This window comes from Haliaeetus albicilla, chromosome 7, assembly GCF_947461875.1.
Source record: "Haliaeetus albicilla chromosome 7, bHalAlb1.1, whole genome shotgun sequence".
NCBI classification, from domain to species: Eukaryota; Metazoa; Chordata; class Aves; order Accipitriformes; family Accipitridae; genus Haliaeetus; species Haliaeetus albicilla.
Genome location: NC_091489.1, coordinates 38,458,852 through 38,477,913, shown reverse-complemented (window position 1 = coordinate 38,477,913; position 19,062 = coordinate 38,458,852). Strand labels below are relative to the sequence as shown.

The following is a 19,062-nucleotide window of genomic DNA, read 5'->3' as shown; positions in this document are numbered from 1 at the left end:
TACGGCTCAGCTCATTGGACGGGGCCGCCGCGCCTCGCTACTGGTGCGTCTGCCGGAAGAAGCTTTTTGCTGACTGGTCGCCTGTGCGATACCACCGCGCTTGCCCCGAGTCTATTGGCGACGGAGACCGGCCAATGAGAAGGTAAGGCGCCAAATTCATACCGTGCTGAGGCATACCGGTGCGCGCCGCCGCCGGGGGGGGAAGGGGAAGCGGGGGAAGTGCGGCGCCGCTACCGCCCGGACCGCGGCCGCCGGCCCCCGCGGCAGGACTTGCGCGGTGGCGGGCCTGCCTGCTCGTCAGGGAGCTGCTGCCGGTGCAGCTGGCAGCGGCGGACCTGCGTTGACTGCGCTCGGGACGAGCTGACCGTCTCGCAGAGGGCCCCTCTGCTTCCCGTCCACCGCGGGCAGGCAGAGCACCCACCGCGCGAGCGCTAGTGCTCCTGACAGGAGATCAGCTTCGAGATCAGCTCTGTGTGAGGAGCTTTGCCCGTGTCACCCCTTAGGTTACGTGAGCGAGGGCTGGTGGCGGTAACCCAAAGGGGCGGAGGCGATGGGGCACTCTGATGACCGCACCGGCAAGGTGCCACCCTGGCTGGGCTGCTCCCACAGCTTTTTGAGGAGTGGGGTCGGCCCCCGGGCCCTGGTCTTGGCCCGGCTCCCCTCTGGAGTGAGGCAGGGGGGCTCCTGGGATCCCTGCAGACTGAGCGGGATCCCTGCCTGTGGGGGTATTGGGCTTACGGTGGCATACGGGGGAAGAACGTTTGGGGATGTGTAAAACCTACTGCGAAATCCTTTTTAGGGGATTCTGGGAATGCGTGAAGGGAAGCACTAAAGGTGGAGAAGGCGTCAAAGAGGACCAGGAGGAAAAAAACATGGGAGGAGTAGCAGGGTGAAGAAGGTGGTCGTGTGTGAACAAACTGCTGATTGGTAGCCTTTATCTCTGCAGTCTGTCCTGTCTCGCTCAACTCCATTTCTAGATTTCTTTTTCCACCGTGAGGGGACTGTCTACCCTGTGTGCATGTGAATGTCTGGATGTCTAAGCGCCAGCAACTGGCGTCAGGCCACAGGTCAAAGGGGCCAGTGTATATGTTGTACCGGCGAATGGGAAGACTGGAGCATGCACAGAGGGGAGCTGGGGCTAGGGTGGAATGCCAGTGTGCATGACCACTAGTGAATGAGCCAGACTAGCGAGCAAGATAACAGACTTTGGCGCCAGGTATCCAGGACCAGATATGGGAGCCATCGGGGTCAGCACGTTGCTTACTGGAGGTAGGTCTGAGCCAGCTTACTGGATAAAACGGGGTAGGCATCTGCAAGTTGGCTACTGGAAGGCCATACATCTGGATCAGCTAGCAGAGAGACTAATTCCTCTCCCCCCCCCCTCTCTAGGAGAGAAGACTTGAGTAAGAGCAAGTAGTGTAGTACTGTGGACCTCAGGTGTTCATATGCCCCGGTGCCAGGAAATCCAGCAGCTAGTTACTGGACAGACTGAGCATTTAAGGCCAGCTACTGAAAGGATTCATTAACATTTGTGTGTGTACACGTATATGTTTATATGAATACACCCTTCTAGCAGACTTCCAAACTCATCAGCTGGAGAGGAGGAAGAGGATTTGGCCACTTGTACCATTCACATTTGAGTGCTGTGTATTTTCTGTGTTGATCAGTGTTGCTGGACATATGCATTTCTGCCTACCAGGAATACGTTCTCAGCCTTGCTACTGGCTGGACTTGGATGTGTGGAGGTGTGATTAAGTTACTGGACTCAGCAACTTCTACTGTCACCCATCTCAGCGTCCCTGTCTTTGCTGTTGCATTATTTCACTTTTCACTCCCATTAATCTTGTGCAGACTCTTTAACCTGGTACTCCAAGGCTGTGTGTGTTTATCTGTCAGGAAGGCAGCAATTCTGTGGCGAACTACGGTGCCAGCTACTGCTATATAAATAACGATTTGTATTTGAGGAAGAGGTAATTGCAGCCTGCAGGGTCTTACTTCCACATTAATCTAAGGCTTTTATGAAAGTCCTCTGTTACGCAAGGACACAGCCATCCTTACTCTGCTAGCCTGGTCCAGACATGTCCTATTCCACGAAGCAAGGTGGGAAGGCAGATGACAAAGATGTTCAGAAATAAAAGCCCTTTGGTGGGAACATTCCCCGTAGCTGTGAATGAGAAGGGAGTCTGCTGCAGAAATGATCAGCCCCCTAGCAGGGTAGAAAGCCACAGAGATGTATCATGTAACCTAGTTTCACTGCGTGTCAATGTTCTCGAGGCAAAGCATGAAGGGGAAAGGGTACCATGAGTTATTTTATTCTCAGAGCACTCTTGAGTTTTGGGTATGGTTTATAACATGTCACTCTATGTCCATGGACCAAAGACAGGATTGGAGAAGCCAGGAGAGGATTCTGGTTTACTTGCTCTGCTGTACAGAGTCTCATGGAAATGGAAGTTCCTGTTTCCTCTCTCGGGGAACAGTAACATGCTTGCTAGATGTATAGAGATTTCATCCTTCCCACTTTGCTGTGAGTAAACATTTGGGTCATTTACTTCCCCTCTGAAAGGTATTCCCAGTAACAATGATGTTCAAGTAGCAGTGAATCTTTTCTGTCAGCAGAATCGGACAAAAGCCTTCTGTGCACAAAAAAAAAGATGATTACAGTTCAAGACTGGCCCACGCAGAGTAGTTGCTTGCATTCTGACAGGTGTCCTGAGGTTCTCGGCGGGCCGGAGTAAGATCAGTTGAATCATTTGGTCAGCAACTGGAGAAAATTGACCGGCAGGTACAACTCTTTCCCCTGCTCCTGACAGCCCAGTCATACATCGTAAAACAAGCGCACTAGTTGGTACCGGATTGAAAAAGCAATTGTGCTACCCAGGACCTAGGTAAAAATGAGACAGACAACAGAAACGTTACAGTGTTAAGTAGTTTACAGGCTGGCAGATTCCTCCTTTCCAGATGGATTTGCTGCGCTTTCGAGTGTGTCTCGTTTCACTAAATAACACCACTTAGGCTATGTTTTTAGGTATAGAAAGACGAAAGGCAGAAGTCTAGCCAAAGTCCTCGGTTCTTTGTCCGAGAACTGTAGCTATCTGCAGGAGATTTCTGTGTGTGCCTGCGTGCAGTTGCATTCTGAGGACAAGTGGACGAGATGAACAGTTGGGAACAACTCTTTCCTCCTTAAGGAGGAAACGTAAACCCTATGGTTTGTGATGGAAAATACCTCGTGTCAAAGCTGCAATTCAGCATCCTTACAAGAAGGTGCTGCCAAGACTTCTCTGCTGTGACTGGGCTCAAGATCAAGCAGTACGTACTTCCCGTCCTCTCCCATCCCTGATGCAGCCTGCCTAAGCCCTGCTCAGTCTCCAGGTTTGTTTGCTGGAAGTCCTTCCTCATGAATGGGAATTTGGCTGTCTCTTCTCTTTCCTAGTAAGAATCTCTTATCTTTGATCTGAGGATGAAAAAATAATTTTATTGTGGGCAACTAAACAATGCAGGCCTTTCCAAAAGCAGTGTTTCTACTATAATATGCATGCGAGTTCACATGCTGAATGGAGGTAGCGGCAGTATCTGAGAGGCACGTTATCCTTGCGCACCAAGTTGCTTCAAAACACTCCTGCACCCCACTCAGATTTCAGATACCACTGAGCTGCCTGCCACGCTTACGCAAGTCCACTGACTGGAGATAACTCCGGGACTGTTATTTGGTGTGACTGAAAAACAGGAATGTGGAAAAAGGCTGTATCAGGTCAGAGTGACAAAGCACTCCGCTTTCCTAATGTTTTTCTAGCAGCCAGCGATTCGTGCCTTGGGACTCTTTTCAAGCTAACCTTAGGGACTTTATATTTATTAGCTCCCAATGAATGGGGCGGGGAGGGGGGGAGGAATCAGTTTCCTCCTTGAGCTGTGTAAACCTCTGATTCTCCTCAAGTTGCACAGCTCAACTGCATCTTGTGAAGAGCATGATACTTTACTTCCCCCTTTCAACTCTTGAGACCAATTTGGATCTGTTTCTATTGCAAAGTATGTCTTTCTACTGGAGGAACCATTTGTCTGACCTGAATGAGTAGCAACAGGAGAGTGAGATTTCGCTCGTGGGTGGGTCCAATCAGCTTTATAACAAAGTTAATAAGTGTCATATTATTGCACTCGGTGTATTCGCCATCTTCATCTGTTCCACTCCTCACATCTACTATGTGCAAGATCTTGACTGCCTGGGGAAAGAAATGTTGCATGCTATTTCACCAGGTATGTTTGGTGCTCACCGGCTGGTTTTGCTCTAGATCCCTTTTGCTGTACCATCCCTGAAGTCTCACTCATGCTCTTACTGAAAAGACAGGACAGGCTTATGATGGTCCTGGGACATGGCTACGCGTGCTGTTCTGAAAGACTCATTATTAACACATTCGACTGACTGCGAGGGAGGGTGACATGCTAAGCAGAATATATTTTCTTCTGGATTTGAGCCAGGAAATAACTAGTGAACCCAGAAGTTAGGCATTCCCTCCCATCCTGTTCCTCTCACATTTGATCACCACCTTAAAATGCGTCTGGATTTTTAATGTTTTCCAGGTATTACCTTCAGAATGTTTGTTCCCAGGGCAGAGAGACTCTTAGTTTTGAATTTGGAGTAGCTCATCTCCAACTTCCCTGTACTAGGATTGAGCCTAAAAGAAACATTAAAATTTTAGTCTGGATAGAGCAAGGAGACAGAGAGATCCCTATGTAAGCAGACTTAGATCCCTAGCTGAGTAGCTGAGGAAGAAATCCACTGGTGGAAAAAGCAGGAATAATCTGGTATGCTTAACAACAGCTGCTGATACTGCGTCCCCAATATAAGCATAAAGCTATATAGTTTTAAAAATAAAATAGAAGAATCTAACAGCTGCAGAGACAATTGCTGATATGGCATAGTGCCACAGAATGCCTGCTACTATGAAATCTTAGCAGATCCTACTGCAACAGCATTAAAAGTGGCCTGTATCAATTTCCCTCAATCTTGTAGCTGAGAATAATCACATTCTAACATTGTTAAAAATCACTCGTCTTTATCTGGGGGCAGGGCGTAGTCAGAAGAGTTAACTTCTTTGAGAAACCTCTACTGTGTGACTCGCTCGTAGCTGGCGGAGTGAGCCAGCTAACTTTTAACTACAAAATTTACTTTGATGGCTTTTAAAAAGAGCACCTACCACCACCTTTCTCAGCTGGTGTTGGAGATAAAAGGCACAATCTGTGGTACCGTTATGGGTCACTTTGGTACGTTACCTCGGCAGCCGGTGACGGGGACAAGGAATGATGTGGAACAGTTGAGGCAACGAGTAGAGGAAGTTGAGCACTTGTGGGATGAAAAAAAGCAGCATTGTTTTGCTAAAGTGCCCCAAGATCCCCACCACAGCGAAGGTCATGCCAGCAAAGTAGCAGAAGGTGTCCCCAACAAACACTCGAGATGGGTACCTGCAGTCCACAGGGCAGAAAAGCAAAGGTCTGTCACAGTCGCTGTTGCCATGAAAATGACTTTATAACCACTGAATGTATTCCCACATGGCAGGTTAGGGGCCAAGAGGGGATCTACACCATAATAAACAATTGCAGGTATTTATGCTAAGAACTGCGGGACTGGGACCAACCTGACTTTCAGAGAATACGGTATGAAAAAATGGCTAGCGAGACATTTGGGGGAGTGTATTCTGTGCATTTTGGTGAGCCGGTGTGACTGGAATTGTTCTAATAGAAACAAAAGCTACCGGTGCATCGATGCTTTGCGCTCTTGGTTCTAGCAAAAAGCCTGTCTACGCTCCAGTGTCCCACCTGCACACTGGTAAGTGGTTTGGTTTGTTTGAAAAGGGAGAAAGTAAAGGGAAAGGATGCTTCTGAAGAAACTCTGAATGTCTGTCCTCTTACCAGTTGTGGTAAAACAGCCCCAGCGTGGTAAAAAAAAAGGGAATCATGAAGTAGAGGGAAAAAATGTGATCATCTCGATAATCCCCTATAGAAACAAGAAAAAAATGCATTTATGATAAGACAGGACTGGTTGATTTTTAGTTATACCAGATATTGAAATCTAGGATTCTATCTCCCTTTGCTTTTTGCACACGCAAACATATATGTTATCTTCCTTACCGTTTAACTCTACAATGTTGAATACGATGATGGAAGCAGCTATCACCAGAGACTGCCCTGCTTCAATTCCATTAATTCCAGCAAGAATGTTGATGGCATTAGTGCAGAACACTGCTAGCATGCCCATGTACACATAGTAGAGGATACCTGCAGATCAGAGCGAACCAAGCGCTTTAGTATTCATAGGCAAAGCAGGCCCTGGTCCAGTTCACCGAAGCTCTCGCTTCCTGCTTTGTACAACAATCCATTACCTAGCGCTCTCAGTGAGTTTTGATAGTGGTAGCTTATTAATAAATCACTCCCTGTCCTGTGAACAGCCCTCACGCGTACACGTATGTACAACACGGCGACGGCAGCAAACCGTTGCGACACGGCAGCAAACTGTAGTGCTCCGTTTCTGTCCTTTGGTCATTCTGGTATTGGCAGCCGATCACCCAACTATTGCCAGAATCCTGGAAAAATGATCAGTGCCTACCCATGTGCACTTGAACGCATGCTGGGTTTCTGGATGTTCTTCCCAGCCTAATACTTAGTGGGTGGAGTTGTGCCCTCTCTTTGGTTACTTAAGCAAATCCTTCGTGTGTTCCCCCTGCAGCACAGAGTGCCATCAGGTGACCCCTTCCGCCGATTGCTCGCCGCTTGGACGATGGCTTTGGGTGATTCATAACTTACCCAGGTCCAAGTGCATGCCCAGCAGCACCCGGAAGGGCTTAGGCACCACAATGGTCGTGTTCCCAAAGTTGGTGAAGTAAACCATGAGCAGCGGGAGGGAAGCCATGGTAGGAAGAAGGAGCTTGTGGCGCCAGCGCAGGTTCAGAACGTCATCGGCAAAGCCCAGGAAAATCATGCAGCAGATGGCGAGGAGCGAACCGATGAGCTCCACGAACTGCGGAACAGAGAACGGGACCCTGATTACCAGTGGCCGCTCCCTGCCCATGCCCACCACACGCCCGGCGCCAGGCCAGGCAAGCCTCACCTCGTCATAAGGAAAGGCCGCGCACTGCTCCTCCACGAAGCATCTCAGGAAGGGCACGGGGATGAAGCAGAAGAGGGTGATCAGGAACACGGCCCCGCTGATCACGCCCTGTGCTTCGGGGCTGAAACGAAGGCAAGGTGGGGAGTCAGCCCGGCCGATCCCCAGCCCGGTCTCGGGGCCGGTGCCGGTCCGGCCCCGCGGCGCACAGTTCGGCGGGGCAGCGCTACTCACACGGGGTGCCGCGAGGCCTTGTTGAGGTCTTCGCCGAACAGCCGCGCGGCGAGGAAGTGGTCCTTGAAGGCCGGGATCAGCGTGACCGTGGCCGCGAAGCCCAGCAGCGACCCGCCGAGATTGATGAGGAGGGGCACGGCGGGCCAGGCCGCCATGGCCGCGGCGGGCGCTGCCCCTGCCAAGGGCAAAGAGCGGGGCCGGGCGCAGAGCGCCGCCCGCCGCCGCCTCCCGCCGCGTGTTTCCAGCCGGAGGCTAGAGAGGAGGCACCGGATGCGCCCTCCGGCCCACCGGCGAGGGGCGCGCCATCTTTGGCCCTGGCGCGAGCCGCCTGCCGGCGTGGGGCTCTGCGCGGAGACCGGCCGCGGCCAGTACCGCTTTCGGCTGCGCCGAGGGCGGGAGCCTGCGTGGATCCGCGCGGGAAGCGGCGCTCGCCCCGGCCCGGGCGCGGCCCCGCGACGGACTCCGCCCCGCGGCGCCCGCAACCGCCATGGCCGCCTCGGCGCCCCTCGAACCGGCTCTGTTCCGCCTCCAGGTACGTCACTTCCTCCCGGGCGGGGAGCGGGCAAGCCCCAGCTGAGGAGCGCGCGGCGCGTCGGCAGCGCCCGCCCGGCAGCCGGCACCGCCTTTTGTGCCCAGGTCTGGGAAGCGGCGCTTGCGGGCGGCTGCCGGCGACCCCCGAGCAGCGCAGCACTGCCAGCAGCCTCCGGGGCGGGGAGCCGGGTTACGGGGGGTGGGGGTGGCGCTCCCGCGTCTAGCGCTGGCGGGATGCGCGGGAGCGAGAAACGGAGCGACCGTCGGTCTCCTCGCGCCACGCGTTTCCTCACATGCTGGGGGAAAAAACCAAACCCAACAATAAAACGTCTCACTCGAGCTCTTCAGTCGCCGGGCGATCTGTAGCAGCTGTTAGAGCCCCAGGGGATTATTCCTGCGGGGGGGGGGGGGGAGTCGGGATAGGCAGTTTCTCTCCACAGATGTCGCGTTTAGGTGCGAGTCGGCGGGCAGAGGCGGGAAGCGGCAGAGGGTGCGGTAGCAGCCAGAAGGGCTTTCCCGTGGTGACCCGAGGTGGCTTCAGACGGCTTTTCCCGTGCTGCTGCTCTGGGGCGGGGGGGTGGCCAGAGACCCTCCAGCAGAGCCAGGAATCGGCACTAGCCGGCCGCTGCTACCTTGGGTCGCGGCCGTTGCGAGGAGAGGTGGTCGAAGCTCGTCTTACCTGCCCTCCGCAGCGCAGGGGGCCCGAGCTGGCAGCGGGCGAAGGGCAGGCTTCGGCGTGCCGGTGTGTCCTGCGTGCCTGGCGTAGGGCGGGGAGTCGCTGCCGGTGAGAAGGACGGCGGCGTTACGAGAAAAGCCGTCTTAATCGGGGCTCCGAAGGCCGGCGGGGAGCTCGGCTGCCAGGGCGCGGCCGCGCTGCTGCTTCAGGCCGCCGGAAGAGAAGGCTCGCGGCGGCAGCAGCTACGAGGTTGCCCGGACGGGCGGCCGCCCGTCAACGACGTGCAGACCCGGACGGGGGGGGGGCCACAACCGCGGGAGCGGCCTCGGGAGGGGAAGGCGTGGAGCCGTAAGCTGCGACCGGGGGCGGGGGGGGGGGGGGTGGTGTCGGGCCGCGGGGAAGACCCGCTGCCCCCTTTGGGCCGCCCCGCCAGGCCGCGCGGGGGCGCGCGCCCGGCGGCGCCCCAGCGCCGGAAGAAGGCGGCCGGCGTCGGCACCGCCGCCGCCGCCCCCGCCGCCGCGCGCGGGCCGGGGCGGCGGTTGTGCGCAGGCGGGCGCGGGTGCGCCGCTGGGGCCGGGCTGCGGCGGCGCGCGCCGGGCCGGGCCCACGTGCGCCGCGGGGCCGGGAGGAGGGCGGCGGCGCGGCCTTCCCCTCCCCCGGCGGGAGGTGGCGGCGGCGGCTGGGCCGGCGCCGCAGCGCCGGGGCCGGGCGGGGGCCGGCCCGCTATGCCGGCCGGCCCGCCGTGAGTCGCTGCGCGCGGCGCCATGGGGCCGGATCCGGGCTGGGCCGCGCTGGTGCTGCTCTTCGCCGCCTCGCTGCTCACCGTCGCGGCCTGGCTGCTCCAGTACTGGCGGTCCGCGGCCCTGCGGGCGCCGCGGCGGCGCGGGGCGGCGGAGGAGGCCGGGGCCCGGGCGCTGCTCGCCGCGCTGCTCGCCCTCCGGTCCCTACGAGAGCAGTGGCAGCGGGCCTGGGTGCGAGCCCTCAACAGCCAGGCGCGCCGGCACGGGGTACGGCGGGGCCCGGGCGGGCGGGGGCGGGCGCCGTGAGGTGGGGGGGAGCGGCGGCGGCTTCTGGGCGGGCGGCGGCGGCGGCTGCCCTTTGTTCTCGGGCTCCGGGGAAGCGTCCGTCGCCGGGCGCTGGCGGGGGCGGCGAGGTCTTGGCCGACGGAAGCCGGCGTCGCTTTTCGAGCAGCTTCGCGCCGGCCTGGTGGGACGGGAGCGTAACTCAACGTGAGTATGCCGCCTTGTAAGAGCGGGGGAAGGTAGGTGTCGATGAAACCGGCTGGTGTAGCCACTTCGAGGTTTCCACTGCAACCTCTTCCGAATTTGCTGGTCTTTATTCCCTTTAATTCCTAGCGTTACCGTTGTATCGATCTCTAGTTTTGAGGCTTGCGAAGGAGACTATGCCTCGCTGGTTCCGCGTGGAAATAATCCCACGGTAGCTCGCGTTGCTTGCAAGGCAGGTGCTTTTGCCTGCCGCAGCTACAGTCCGAGTCTGTCATAGTCTCCTTTTTTTCTGTCGTCTGAACAGGAAGGAAGGGCCTTTCTGCTAAGTTGCAGGGGAAGTTCAAGAGCTGAAAAAGGTTAGCATGAGGCTAATGTGTTTGAAGAAAATGAGGTTAAAATCTTGAAGAATGCGATGCGAACTTGTGTTTGAGTTTTCCAGCGACAAAGTGACTTAAGTTGTGGACTAGAGGCAGGACAGAAAAGCAGATCTCTGAGTGCAGCACGACCACGTGAGAAAGTAAGGTGATTGATGAAGGCGGGAGGAATGAGAAATTATTAGTCCCCCTGCCCCCGACTGTTGTTAGGTGTATCAATGTAATAGGCTTCGTAAAGTCTAACCCTGTAGGTACTGTCATGACTTTGGCTCCTTTGGGAATGTTTGCACAGCAGTTTTTCCAGCATACCTTCTGTAGCTCTTCATTTCTCTGTATTTTCGTTTGCCTCAGTGTAATCCCTTGATAATAACTCGCTGGGATGAGAAGAAATTGGATCTTTGAGGGAGGTGACTTAGGAAGAAATGCTTGCTTTTGTTATGTGTCGCCTGCATGGTACCTGTCTCTTTTCGGGCAAGTCCTTTTCAGTTACAGGGCGTGGAAGTTGTACCTGTCCAATACAGCCATTTACATAAAGGCTGCAGAACCCGAGTGAGTGTCCTCTGTGGTTTGACCAAAGGAGGGCTTAACTTCATTGGCAAGTACAGGGCAGCTCAGTTTCGGCCTTTTGTTTTCCTGCTTAAATTAGATAGCGTTGTCTGTCATCTTGAGAGCAGAAGGGTTAATAAGGCTTGTTAAGCAGTTGTACTAGAAAGTAACTGCACAAGACAGAACAAATCTTAATCACGTAGGTCAAGCGCGGTGTTCTTGAAGTTCCGTAGTCCTTAATGCTAGCGGAGCAGAACCCTTTTTGAAAGGATTTAATCAAACGATCTCCTTCAAAGTGCAGAGCGAGAGCTGTGATTATTTTCCGACGATGGTTGCCTCCTGGCATTAGGAGGCGCAAAATGACCAGAATTGGAATATGTGCGTGATGAGCCACCTTTTGCGTTCCTTTTCTGGCCTCAGACTGGATATGTTTTTCTTTTACCGGTGTCAAGCATTGTAGGGCAGAGAATATTTAAAAGTGTTGTCTGCCACTCCTTTTGAAAGGATGTACGAAGTCACCTAAGACCAGGTAATGTGGATTTATAGCACAGAATGTTACAGGTTTTGTAAAGAAAGCCATAGCCGGTACTGCTTGGTCCCAGTACCCTGTATGTTGGCCGTGGGGGAACGGTGAGTTTTCTGAGAGACTTTGTTGTCTGTCGCTTCTACGAGGCGAGATGGTTGAGCGTGACTACTTGGAAGAGCAGCGTGTCTCAAGGCGAGTTTTGTTCTTGTAAGAAATGCATAGAATCAGCCTTTACAAGTATTGTGCAGGTATGAATGCAGACGGGCTGTCTGCCTACCATTGCGTACCCCTGTTCCCCTGCTGATTTAACTGCTAAATTGTATCTTCTGCCTGTTACAGATGGATGGGGGAATTGACTTGTTCCGGACTTTACCTTTCTTAATGCTTGTCTTATGTATGTCTTGTCTTCCAATGTTGAGGTGTGTCAGAGACCCTGCTCGTGAAGCTGGGTGTTGCTTATTGCCACCGTTTTGCACGGATTTGGTTCATTGGACCTGCCTCACTGATGCTCCCCAGGTAGTTTTTATTGTTTTCCTTTTGAAGAAACTAAGTTTTTGTTCCTTGTTCCATTGTGTTCAGTCTTTTGCTTTCCCACCTGTAGTTCTCTCTGCTCCATGCGTGGCATGACTTCTCACCTCCTCCTTCCTTTGCCTTGTTAGACTGACTTACCAAACGTTAGATTGACTTGGAAAGGTTGGCACAGTTTCTCCTTCGCTGCTACTTGCGATAAGTGAAATTGTCCTTTTTAACAGAAATGTAGCCACACCCAGTCTCTCTTTCCCACCTTAGATCTAGCTGGCTAGCATTAGAAAATGGGAATGGATGTTTGTATCCCTGTACAGGCTCTGATAGTGTCAAAGGACAGGCTATTCAAAGTTGTTCGTTGGTTTTAGCGTGAGCTTATCCTCTGACAGGTTTTCAAGAGACTGAGTGCTCTGTTCCCAAAAGGTTGGTGGAAAAATGGATCTTTCCACAAAGGCGCAGTTGGTCTGCCAGATACGGGGATAAAGATCAGGTTAACCATCAAACCGTAAGCTGTGCCTGCTTTTGTGAATTTGGCTGTTACTTCTCTGGTGATTATTTGTCTTTTAATTTCCTTTAATGTCGTGAATTGCTTGTGCTTAGTTGTCAACAACTGAGAAAATGGTAAGGTGCCCGTTCCAAATTGGGTAAGAAGTTTTCATAGCTGGCAGTGGGGGGAAAAATTGACTGGCCCTGTTGTTGTATTCAAGTCCCATTTCTTGTACTGGTTACTTGAACGAGTTCAGAAGCCTTCATCGTACTCTAAAAGAGAGTTAGAAAACAGTTCCTTAAGTATACCAAGGGCAGGAGGAGTCCAGAGTGGGGGCCTGACTCCTCTGAGAGATGGTAGGACTGATTACAAGTAGTAGCCTAACGAGTAGCCTAACCGGGCTATGTTCTTGATCTTACAGGATCAGGTACAAGAAGATTGAGAGGGTGGCACTGTATAAGGCGGATGTGGGACTACTACCTGCTGCAGGCTGTTGGAACTGAATCTTTTGTCTGGAACTAAACAAGACTAGATTATGTAGCGTAAGATTATGCTCTCGATAGTTACACTGGGTAAGATGTGAGAAGCTTGGTCTGGTGTTTAACATGTCAGCTGCTAAAGTTCTTCCTTCTGCCTGCCTCCATTCCTTTCTCCCTCCTTCCTCCTCCCCGCCTTCCCCTGGTCGTGCAAATAGCTAGCTGCAGCATTGAACCCGAGATCCACATCCTGAAAAAGCTGTTGTTTTTGCTGCGGAAAACTTCTGAGTGTCAGGATATGCTCAGCCGATTTATCGTGTGGAAGCCAAAACCCTGCAGATCCTGCTGGTGTTGAACCCTCAAAGACAGCTCTTTATTTTGTGATGGAAAGTAAGTTCGTTCTGATACGATGCATATTGTATTGAGGGGATCCGCTGCCGTGAGTGACGCTTAGTGGCTCCCCTGCAGTTGGCTCAGTACAGTGCACAGCAACTGCTTCTTCTCTTTTCAACACCTGACAGGAAAGTAGAGGGCCTTTCTCTGGGACAGAGTACACCCAGGCAGAGGCCGTCTCTCTTCAGAGAGAGGGACCGAACAGAAGCGAGAAGATCTGTGAAATGCCCCTCTGCCCCACCCCATAGAAACGCACCCTCTCGTCCCGTGCCCCTCTTGTCAGAATGCTGTGGCCATGGTGGCCAAGTGTCAGCAGTCACCCATATCTGATGCACTGTGCTCTTCCGTTGTGTGCCGAATTCCTCAGATTCTCACAAAATGACCTGAATTTCTACGTTCCAGAATTTAGAACTCCTGTAAAGTGAAGATTAGCTGATGGCTGAAATGGCACAGAGGCCCCTGGAGGGCCATGCTTCGGTTTCTGCTGCAGTCGTTCCTCAGAAAGCGGCGTTGCCGCAGTGAGTTGCTGGGTCTAAAAGCTGTTCTCTGAGGTGGGGCCTGGAGGTTACCCTGGGGGGCTGTGTCTTATGTGGGTTTCTGGATAAGATCGGGAGTTACCTGGAGCTGCTTACATGTGTTTAACTGGGAAAAATACTCCATCTCGGACCCTTTTCTTCTCACGCCCCTCAGGTGTCCCATTCCTGCCAATGCCTTGCTTTTGAGCCGTAGAATTCCAGTGCTCAGCCCCCTGGTCCTCATAAAATGGGATGAAGTGACCGATCATGTAACTGGGAAAGAGATAACAATGATCTTTTTGCGAGTGTTTCCTCCTTGTACCTTGGAATTAAGACATGGAAATTCTTTTGGACATGTGGAAGAAATGGCACAGACTTCGATCAGGGATGGAGATGGAAGACTTAGTGTGGGCCATGAATCCAAGTAATGCTTACAAAGTCATGGAGATATGTAATTGTTGCTCAAGATGACTACTTATGTAATGATTTCAGTCACTTTGCAATCCATATAGAAAGTTACTGTGTTGCAATGTTTGGCCTAGACTCACAACTGTGCTTTATAACACAGTTATTTTTGAGGTATCTGTCAGGCAATAAAACAACTGAAAATTAGCATTTTGTCTTTTAGCTGGCGTTTCGGTGTTGAGTTTTTGCAAGATGCGTTCTCTGAGGAACTCTTTGCTGACTTATATGAGAACTTTCATGTTACAGCCTGTAGTGCTGGGGGGCTGTACCAGTAGTAGAAGAAGTAAGACCGTTTTAGTCTCCGTTGCAACTTCGCTAACATATTGCAAGGCTGAGTAACTTTTCGTGCCATGCCCTGAGGAATTATATTTTCAGGTGATCTAGGGGGCTGCCGAATGAGAAGAGGGTAGGGACTTAATAATATGAAAGCACTAACTGTAACTGAGAATTTTTTTTAAGCAATACTCCTCTGGTCTTTTAAAAGTTTGGTGCGATTAGGGGAAGTCAGCCTCAGGTTGACTACAGTCTTCTCCTTGTAGTCCATGCACACCTTCTGAAGAGTGCAGAACAGACTTGTTCTGGGCTCAGTGTGTGTTAGGTTTCTTTGTTTTGTTGTTGTGATGATGTTGCTTAAAGGGTAGTCCTGCCATCTGCCGAGGCCTTGAAGAAGAAGCTGCATCTCCTTTTTTGCTGTGCATTGTAGTTCTCAGGTAAACCTCAGTTTAGAACTGATGGCAATTCCGTTGTTGAAAATAATTCCATTGTTGAAAATGCGCTAGCCTTGTATTCCGCTGTGGCCCGCTCTGCCCCGGCCCCCCCCCCCCCCCCCAGTCCCTGTCTCCTACGAAATTATTCTTGAATCTGGTCAACGGAAGGGAATAAGGCCTGATAATGCTCATCGCAATTGACAGTGCCTCCTTCCCCACTCCCAGTCTGACTCCACCCCTGCTCTCCTTTTAAGTTCCGAGGGGAGTCGGGGATAGATTTATGCTTAGAAGTGAGTGATCTTACTTTCTCCCCAGGTAGGCTTATTCTTAGCTCCTTTTGCTGTCACATTTTTTTCATTTTAGCTTATCAACTGACAAAAAGCTGTAAGGAAATGCAGCTCTGCAAAGCTGGGTTTAATAGTGGAATTGTTGTGGAGGAGCCGAAGGTTGTGAGTACGTCAGGCTGTTGGTGTGAACTCAGAACAGCGGAGGGTCTTGGCCCTCAGATTCCCTAGGCTTATTGGTGTGGCTGGGAAGAACCGTAGATTCCTGTCTTGATTGCCTGTTTGAGAGCTATCTTTACCATCCTCTGGGTGTGCTGTCGCATTTTCACTTGTGCGTAGTCCCAAGAAAGGGAAAGGAAAATGCTGAAAATGGGGTGGAAGTCTCATGGTTTTCCATAAAAGGATAATAGAGGGAGGCTAGTGTTCCTGAGTCCTAGTCCTGGAGGAACACTGTTCAGTCGCTTCCCTCTTGATAGTCTGTTTCCTTCTGTGATTTTGTTGTTTCTGCATGGGTTCTTTCAGCTTGGTGAATTTAAAAAGAACACGTCCTAATCTCATTCAGGTCTAGACTTGCCCACGCTTCCTTGTGTTTCTGAATCACGGTGAACGTGAGAACATAATACGCGCGGTGGGAGCTTTATAGCAGTGCATTTGTGGTCAGAGCACGCCAGCATCTGAATTTGGGCAGATTCTGCTAGGAGCGTGATCTGAGGGAGCTGGCAGTGGGCAAGTGAGGGTCGGTCTGCCTCCTGGACATGTCTCATTCTTGTGTTTGGTACTCCAGAGAATGGCTTCAGTCACAAGGTCTTGCTTTTTTCTGCAGATCTTTAAATCTTAGCAGCTGGTATTTCATATTTCCTGTTTGGATTTCAAGTTACTTGCCTTAAAACCAGGCAAAGACTTGGAAAGAATTGAGTTGCCTCTCAGGTGCATGCTACGCTCCTCATTTTATTTTTCCTCTGTGTTTTTTTCTCTGCCTTGGGGTAATTCTAGATTTGCACTACCTTGTGCATGCAGTTCATTCCGAGTGGGCTGAGTAATGAGATCTTTTGAAGTTGGCCAATGCCACCCAGTTTGGTGAGACTGCGATGTGTTGGGAAGAACAGGGCAACAGCTTGCTGCTGCTGATTATATACTTGAGTCATTGGGCAGAGGTTCTGGTTGTGGAGAGAAATGGCTGATCTGATAATCTGGACTGACCCAGGTGGGCGAATGCACAGCTCTGGTGGAGGAGGCTTATGAGAAGAAGAAACAGCAAGCATTAATAGCATGAAGCAGCAGGGAGTGATCCGACATTGTTTCTCCATTGAGTCTTTCAGTTTTGAAGTTTGGTCACTGGGAGAGCTGCCTCGTGTCTGTGTTGAGAGGAGGGCAGGCGTCCGGACTAGTTTTTGGTGGGCAAACGGCTCTTCAGGTGGTAGTATGTATGTCAATCAGATTAGTGCCCGAGAGCCCTTTCCACCCACCTTCCACCTGTCACCTGGGTCGGTCTGTTGCAGAGGTGACAGCGCAGAGTCTTGTTCGCTTGAGAAAAAGAGCGTGGCTTCCCACACCTTTATCCTCCCTTTCGGTCACCCTGGCCCTAAAACACGAGCAGGTCGGCAAACGGTCATGTCCTTGTGCTTGGATTGCCTGCTGTCTCTCTCTTCTTGCCCCTTGTGAGCAGAGGGAATCTTTGGGGGATAGGTTTTCTGCAGGCATGCTCTCAACTCTTTATCTTGGTCTTGTATTTCTTGAGAAGGGTTCTCTGTAGAGAACTGGTCCTGTTATATGGGGAAATCCTCAAACGAAGAAGAGGGATGCTTCTGCAGTGGAGATTGTAATCTAATAAACCAGGAGAGGGTGGAAAAAGGGAATGAGTCAAGCACAGGAGCTGATGTACCGTATGCTGAGGGTGGATTTTGTTGTTGTTGATTGGTATTGTGGTGTGTGTGGGGGTTGTTGTTTTGTTTTGTTTTTTTTTTACTTGGGGCAGGATTAGCACAGAGAGGGGAGAGAGAAAGAGAGAGAGAAGAAACACCAAAGCTTTTGCAATGAAGAAGGGTTCACACGCTTGACTTATAGCTGACTGCTATCCAGAACAATTTTCCATTCTCATTTGGGCTTGCCTGTCTGAAATTAACTTAGTGTTTGCAACTCTAAGCCTTGACTGGAGACCTTGTTTCCTTTCTCTGTATGGACAAGCTGAAGTGGGTAGAATTGCAGTGTGTGACGGTTCCCCATGCTGGCCGGGTTCATGGAAATGGACTGGAGTGTCCCTAGGGCCCCACATCAGAATCAGTTGTCTTCTTTGAAACGATCTGGGGTACCTTGACCACTGGGAACTAACAAACTTCTTTTTTTCATAGAGTTCAGTGCAGATCACATTTGAAGAGGGTCCTCTGTTACCACCAGCCGCAAATATAAGTCGCGTGACGTGCAAGGGGCAGTCGGACCACAGCATGGTAAGGCTTTGCTGTTCTGAATTGTACAGTGTGGGTTTTTTCCATCAACTGACAGTGTGTTCTATGGAGATTGCTGAGGCCTGCGCGATGGGGATGATGGAACCAGGGAAGTTTTGGGCAAGATCTGTTGTAGACTTCAGAGGTCTGTCGACAAGCTCGTGAGATTGTGGCTCTGGGACTGCACATCGGTGATCTCTGGGAGAGCCCCGGTGGCAGATGTGTTGCTGGAGCTGGGGCGTATGGATGCCAAGCCTGAATATTGGGTTCCTACAGTGGAGTGGAGGAGAGAGCTCCTGTCACCAGTAGGTCTTTACTGCCTCATGTACAGAGTCTGAAACGGCAGGTTGGCAGGGCGGAACTGGGTCTGGGAGTAAGCCTGATGTTTCTTTCCTGCCACAACGGGTAAACCTTGCCCATCGCTTTTAGAGGTTTTGCCATTGCACGGCTGCCTCTCACCGAGGATATAAACTCATCTTTCTTTTCTCTCTAGGTGCTGTACTGCCATCTGTCAGCTGAAGCTGTGAAATTCCCTGTCTCTGTTACTCAGCAGTCCCCAGCTGCTGTTTCTGTGGACACCTATCATGTCACTTTGGCTGTGCTGCAGGCTCAGGTAACAGTTGTAAAAAGTTAGCCGTTGAACTTGTTCTTTCACCCGGCCCCATGCTGATCAAGGAAGGAAGACCTGATTTAGTGCAAATAAAGGCCTTGTGCCGGAAGAAGCAGCGTGCTGTCACTAACGTTTGGTGGGGTGGCAAATATTCCCAATCTCCATGCCGAGTCCTGTTTTCTGAGTCTCATTTTGCAGATCTTGGCCATGTAACGTAGCCATAACAAAATCCAGAGAGATTTGAGGCATGGCAGCGCTCTATACTGTGTTTTTAAGGGGGTGTTTGAGAAGCAAAAGGTCCACAGATTTCAATTCCCCTTGCGGTGTGATGGATAGGGAAAGATGTGTCCTGTGCGTATGTACGATTACGGTGTTGTCCTGGTTGTTGGTGTGAAAAAGAAATCCACAGTGAGGAGTGGTTTGCTTGTCAGTGCTCCCCTTAATACATTCACAAGAGTTTGATACAGACTTTTTCTGTGTGAGATGCTTCTTCCAGAACAGAAGCGCTGTGAAATTGCAATGGGTGGTAGCTCCACAGTCACTTTGTGGCTGGATTTGCTTCTCTGGAATGTGATTTTGTTCCCATTGTGAAGAAGGGCTTGATGCTGGAGATGGTATCTCGCTTGGAGACCACGGGCTCGTCTGCGCTGTAGGGAGACATGGCAAAATCAGAAGTAACTCTGTGGTAGCAGAAGCCGATCCCATGCTATTGCAGTTGGAATGTTGTTCTAGGATGCCTTTGCTCTCAGAAGCTTTAGTGAAATTTTCAACCAATGTTTATCAGATCATCCCAGTTTGGTTTTGTGCCTCTGTTCCATGGTCATTTAAATAGCTTCTCTCTCTCTCCGCAGCGTTTGGTGTGCCTGCTGCTGATGTAGTTGTGGGTGGCAACTGCCATCGCTTTTCATCTTTGTGTAGTCTCTGGGAGCCAGGTGGCCTTTGTCACATCTCAT

The 19,062-nt window shown here is 51.6% G+C and overlaps 2 protein-coding genes across 4 annotated transcripts in view; one reads left to right on the top strand and one right to left on the bottom strand.

Annotated features, from left to right (window-relative positions):
* Positions 1-2,291: 2,291 nt before the first annotated feature.
* On the bottom strand, positions 2,292-7,482 carry DPAGT1 (dolichyl-phosphate N-acetylglucosaminephosphotransferase 1). The gene is made up of 9 exons (XM_069787806.1): positions 7,328-7,482; positions 7,097-7,217; positions 6,793-7,006; positions 6,121-6,267; positions 5,902-5,986; positions 5,266-5,454; positions 4,580-4,667; positions 4,059-4,214; positions 2,292-2,881 (listed from the first exon to the last, which is right to left on the bottom strand). Exons 1-9 carry the CDS (start codon positions 7,480-7,482, stop codon positions 2,816-2,818), a joined length of 1,221 nt encoding a protein of 406 aa, XP_069643907.1. The 3' UTR covers positions 2,292-2,815.
* C2CD2L (C2CD2 like) overlaps positions 7,451-19,062 on the top strand; it is a 26,796-nt gene continuing 15,184 nt past the window's right edge. Inside the window, exons 1-3 of one of the 3 annotated variants that reach the window (XM_069787803.1) lie at positions 7,451-7,963; positions 17,407-17,502; positions 17,993-18,112. In XM_069787803.1, the coding sequence (XP_069643904.1) occupies positions 7,451-7,963; positions 17,407-17,502; positions 17,993-18,112 (729 nt within the window). Of the gene's footprint in view, positions 7,964-9,144; positions 9,542-17,406; positions 17,503-17,992; positions 18,113-19,062 lie in introns of those variants that run through there. The other 2 variants (XM_069787805.1, XM_069787804.1) reach the window with 2 other exon arrangements.

Coding starts and splice junctions, on each gene's coding strand:
- DPAGT1 (XM_069787806.1), bottom strand. CDS start 7,482: ATGGCGGCCTGGCCCGCCGTGCCCCTCCTCATCAATCTCGGCGGGTCG. Junction 7,007..7,096: donor CGGCCTTTCCTTATGACGAG/GTGAGGCTTGCC, acceptor TCTGTTCCGCAG/TTCGTGGAGCTCATCGGTTC. Junction 4,668..5,265: donor CCCCGTCACCGGCTGCCGAG/GTAACGTACCAA, acceptor TGTTTCTTTTAG/GCTCAATCCTAGTACAGGGA.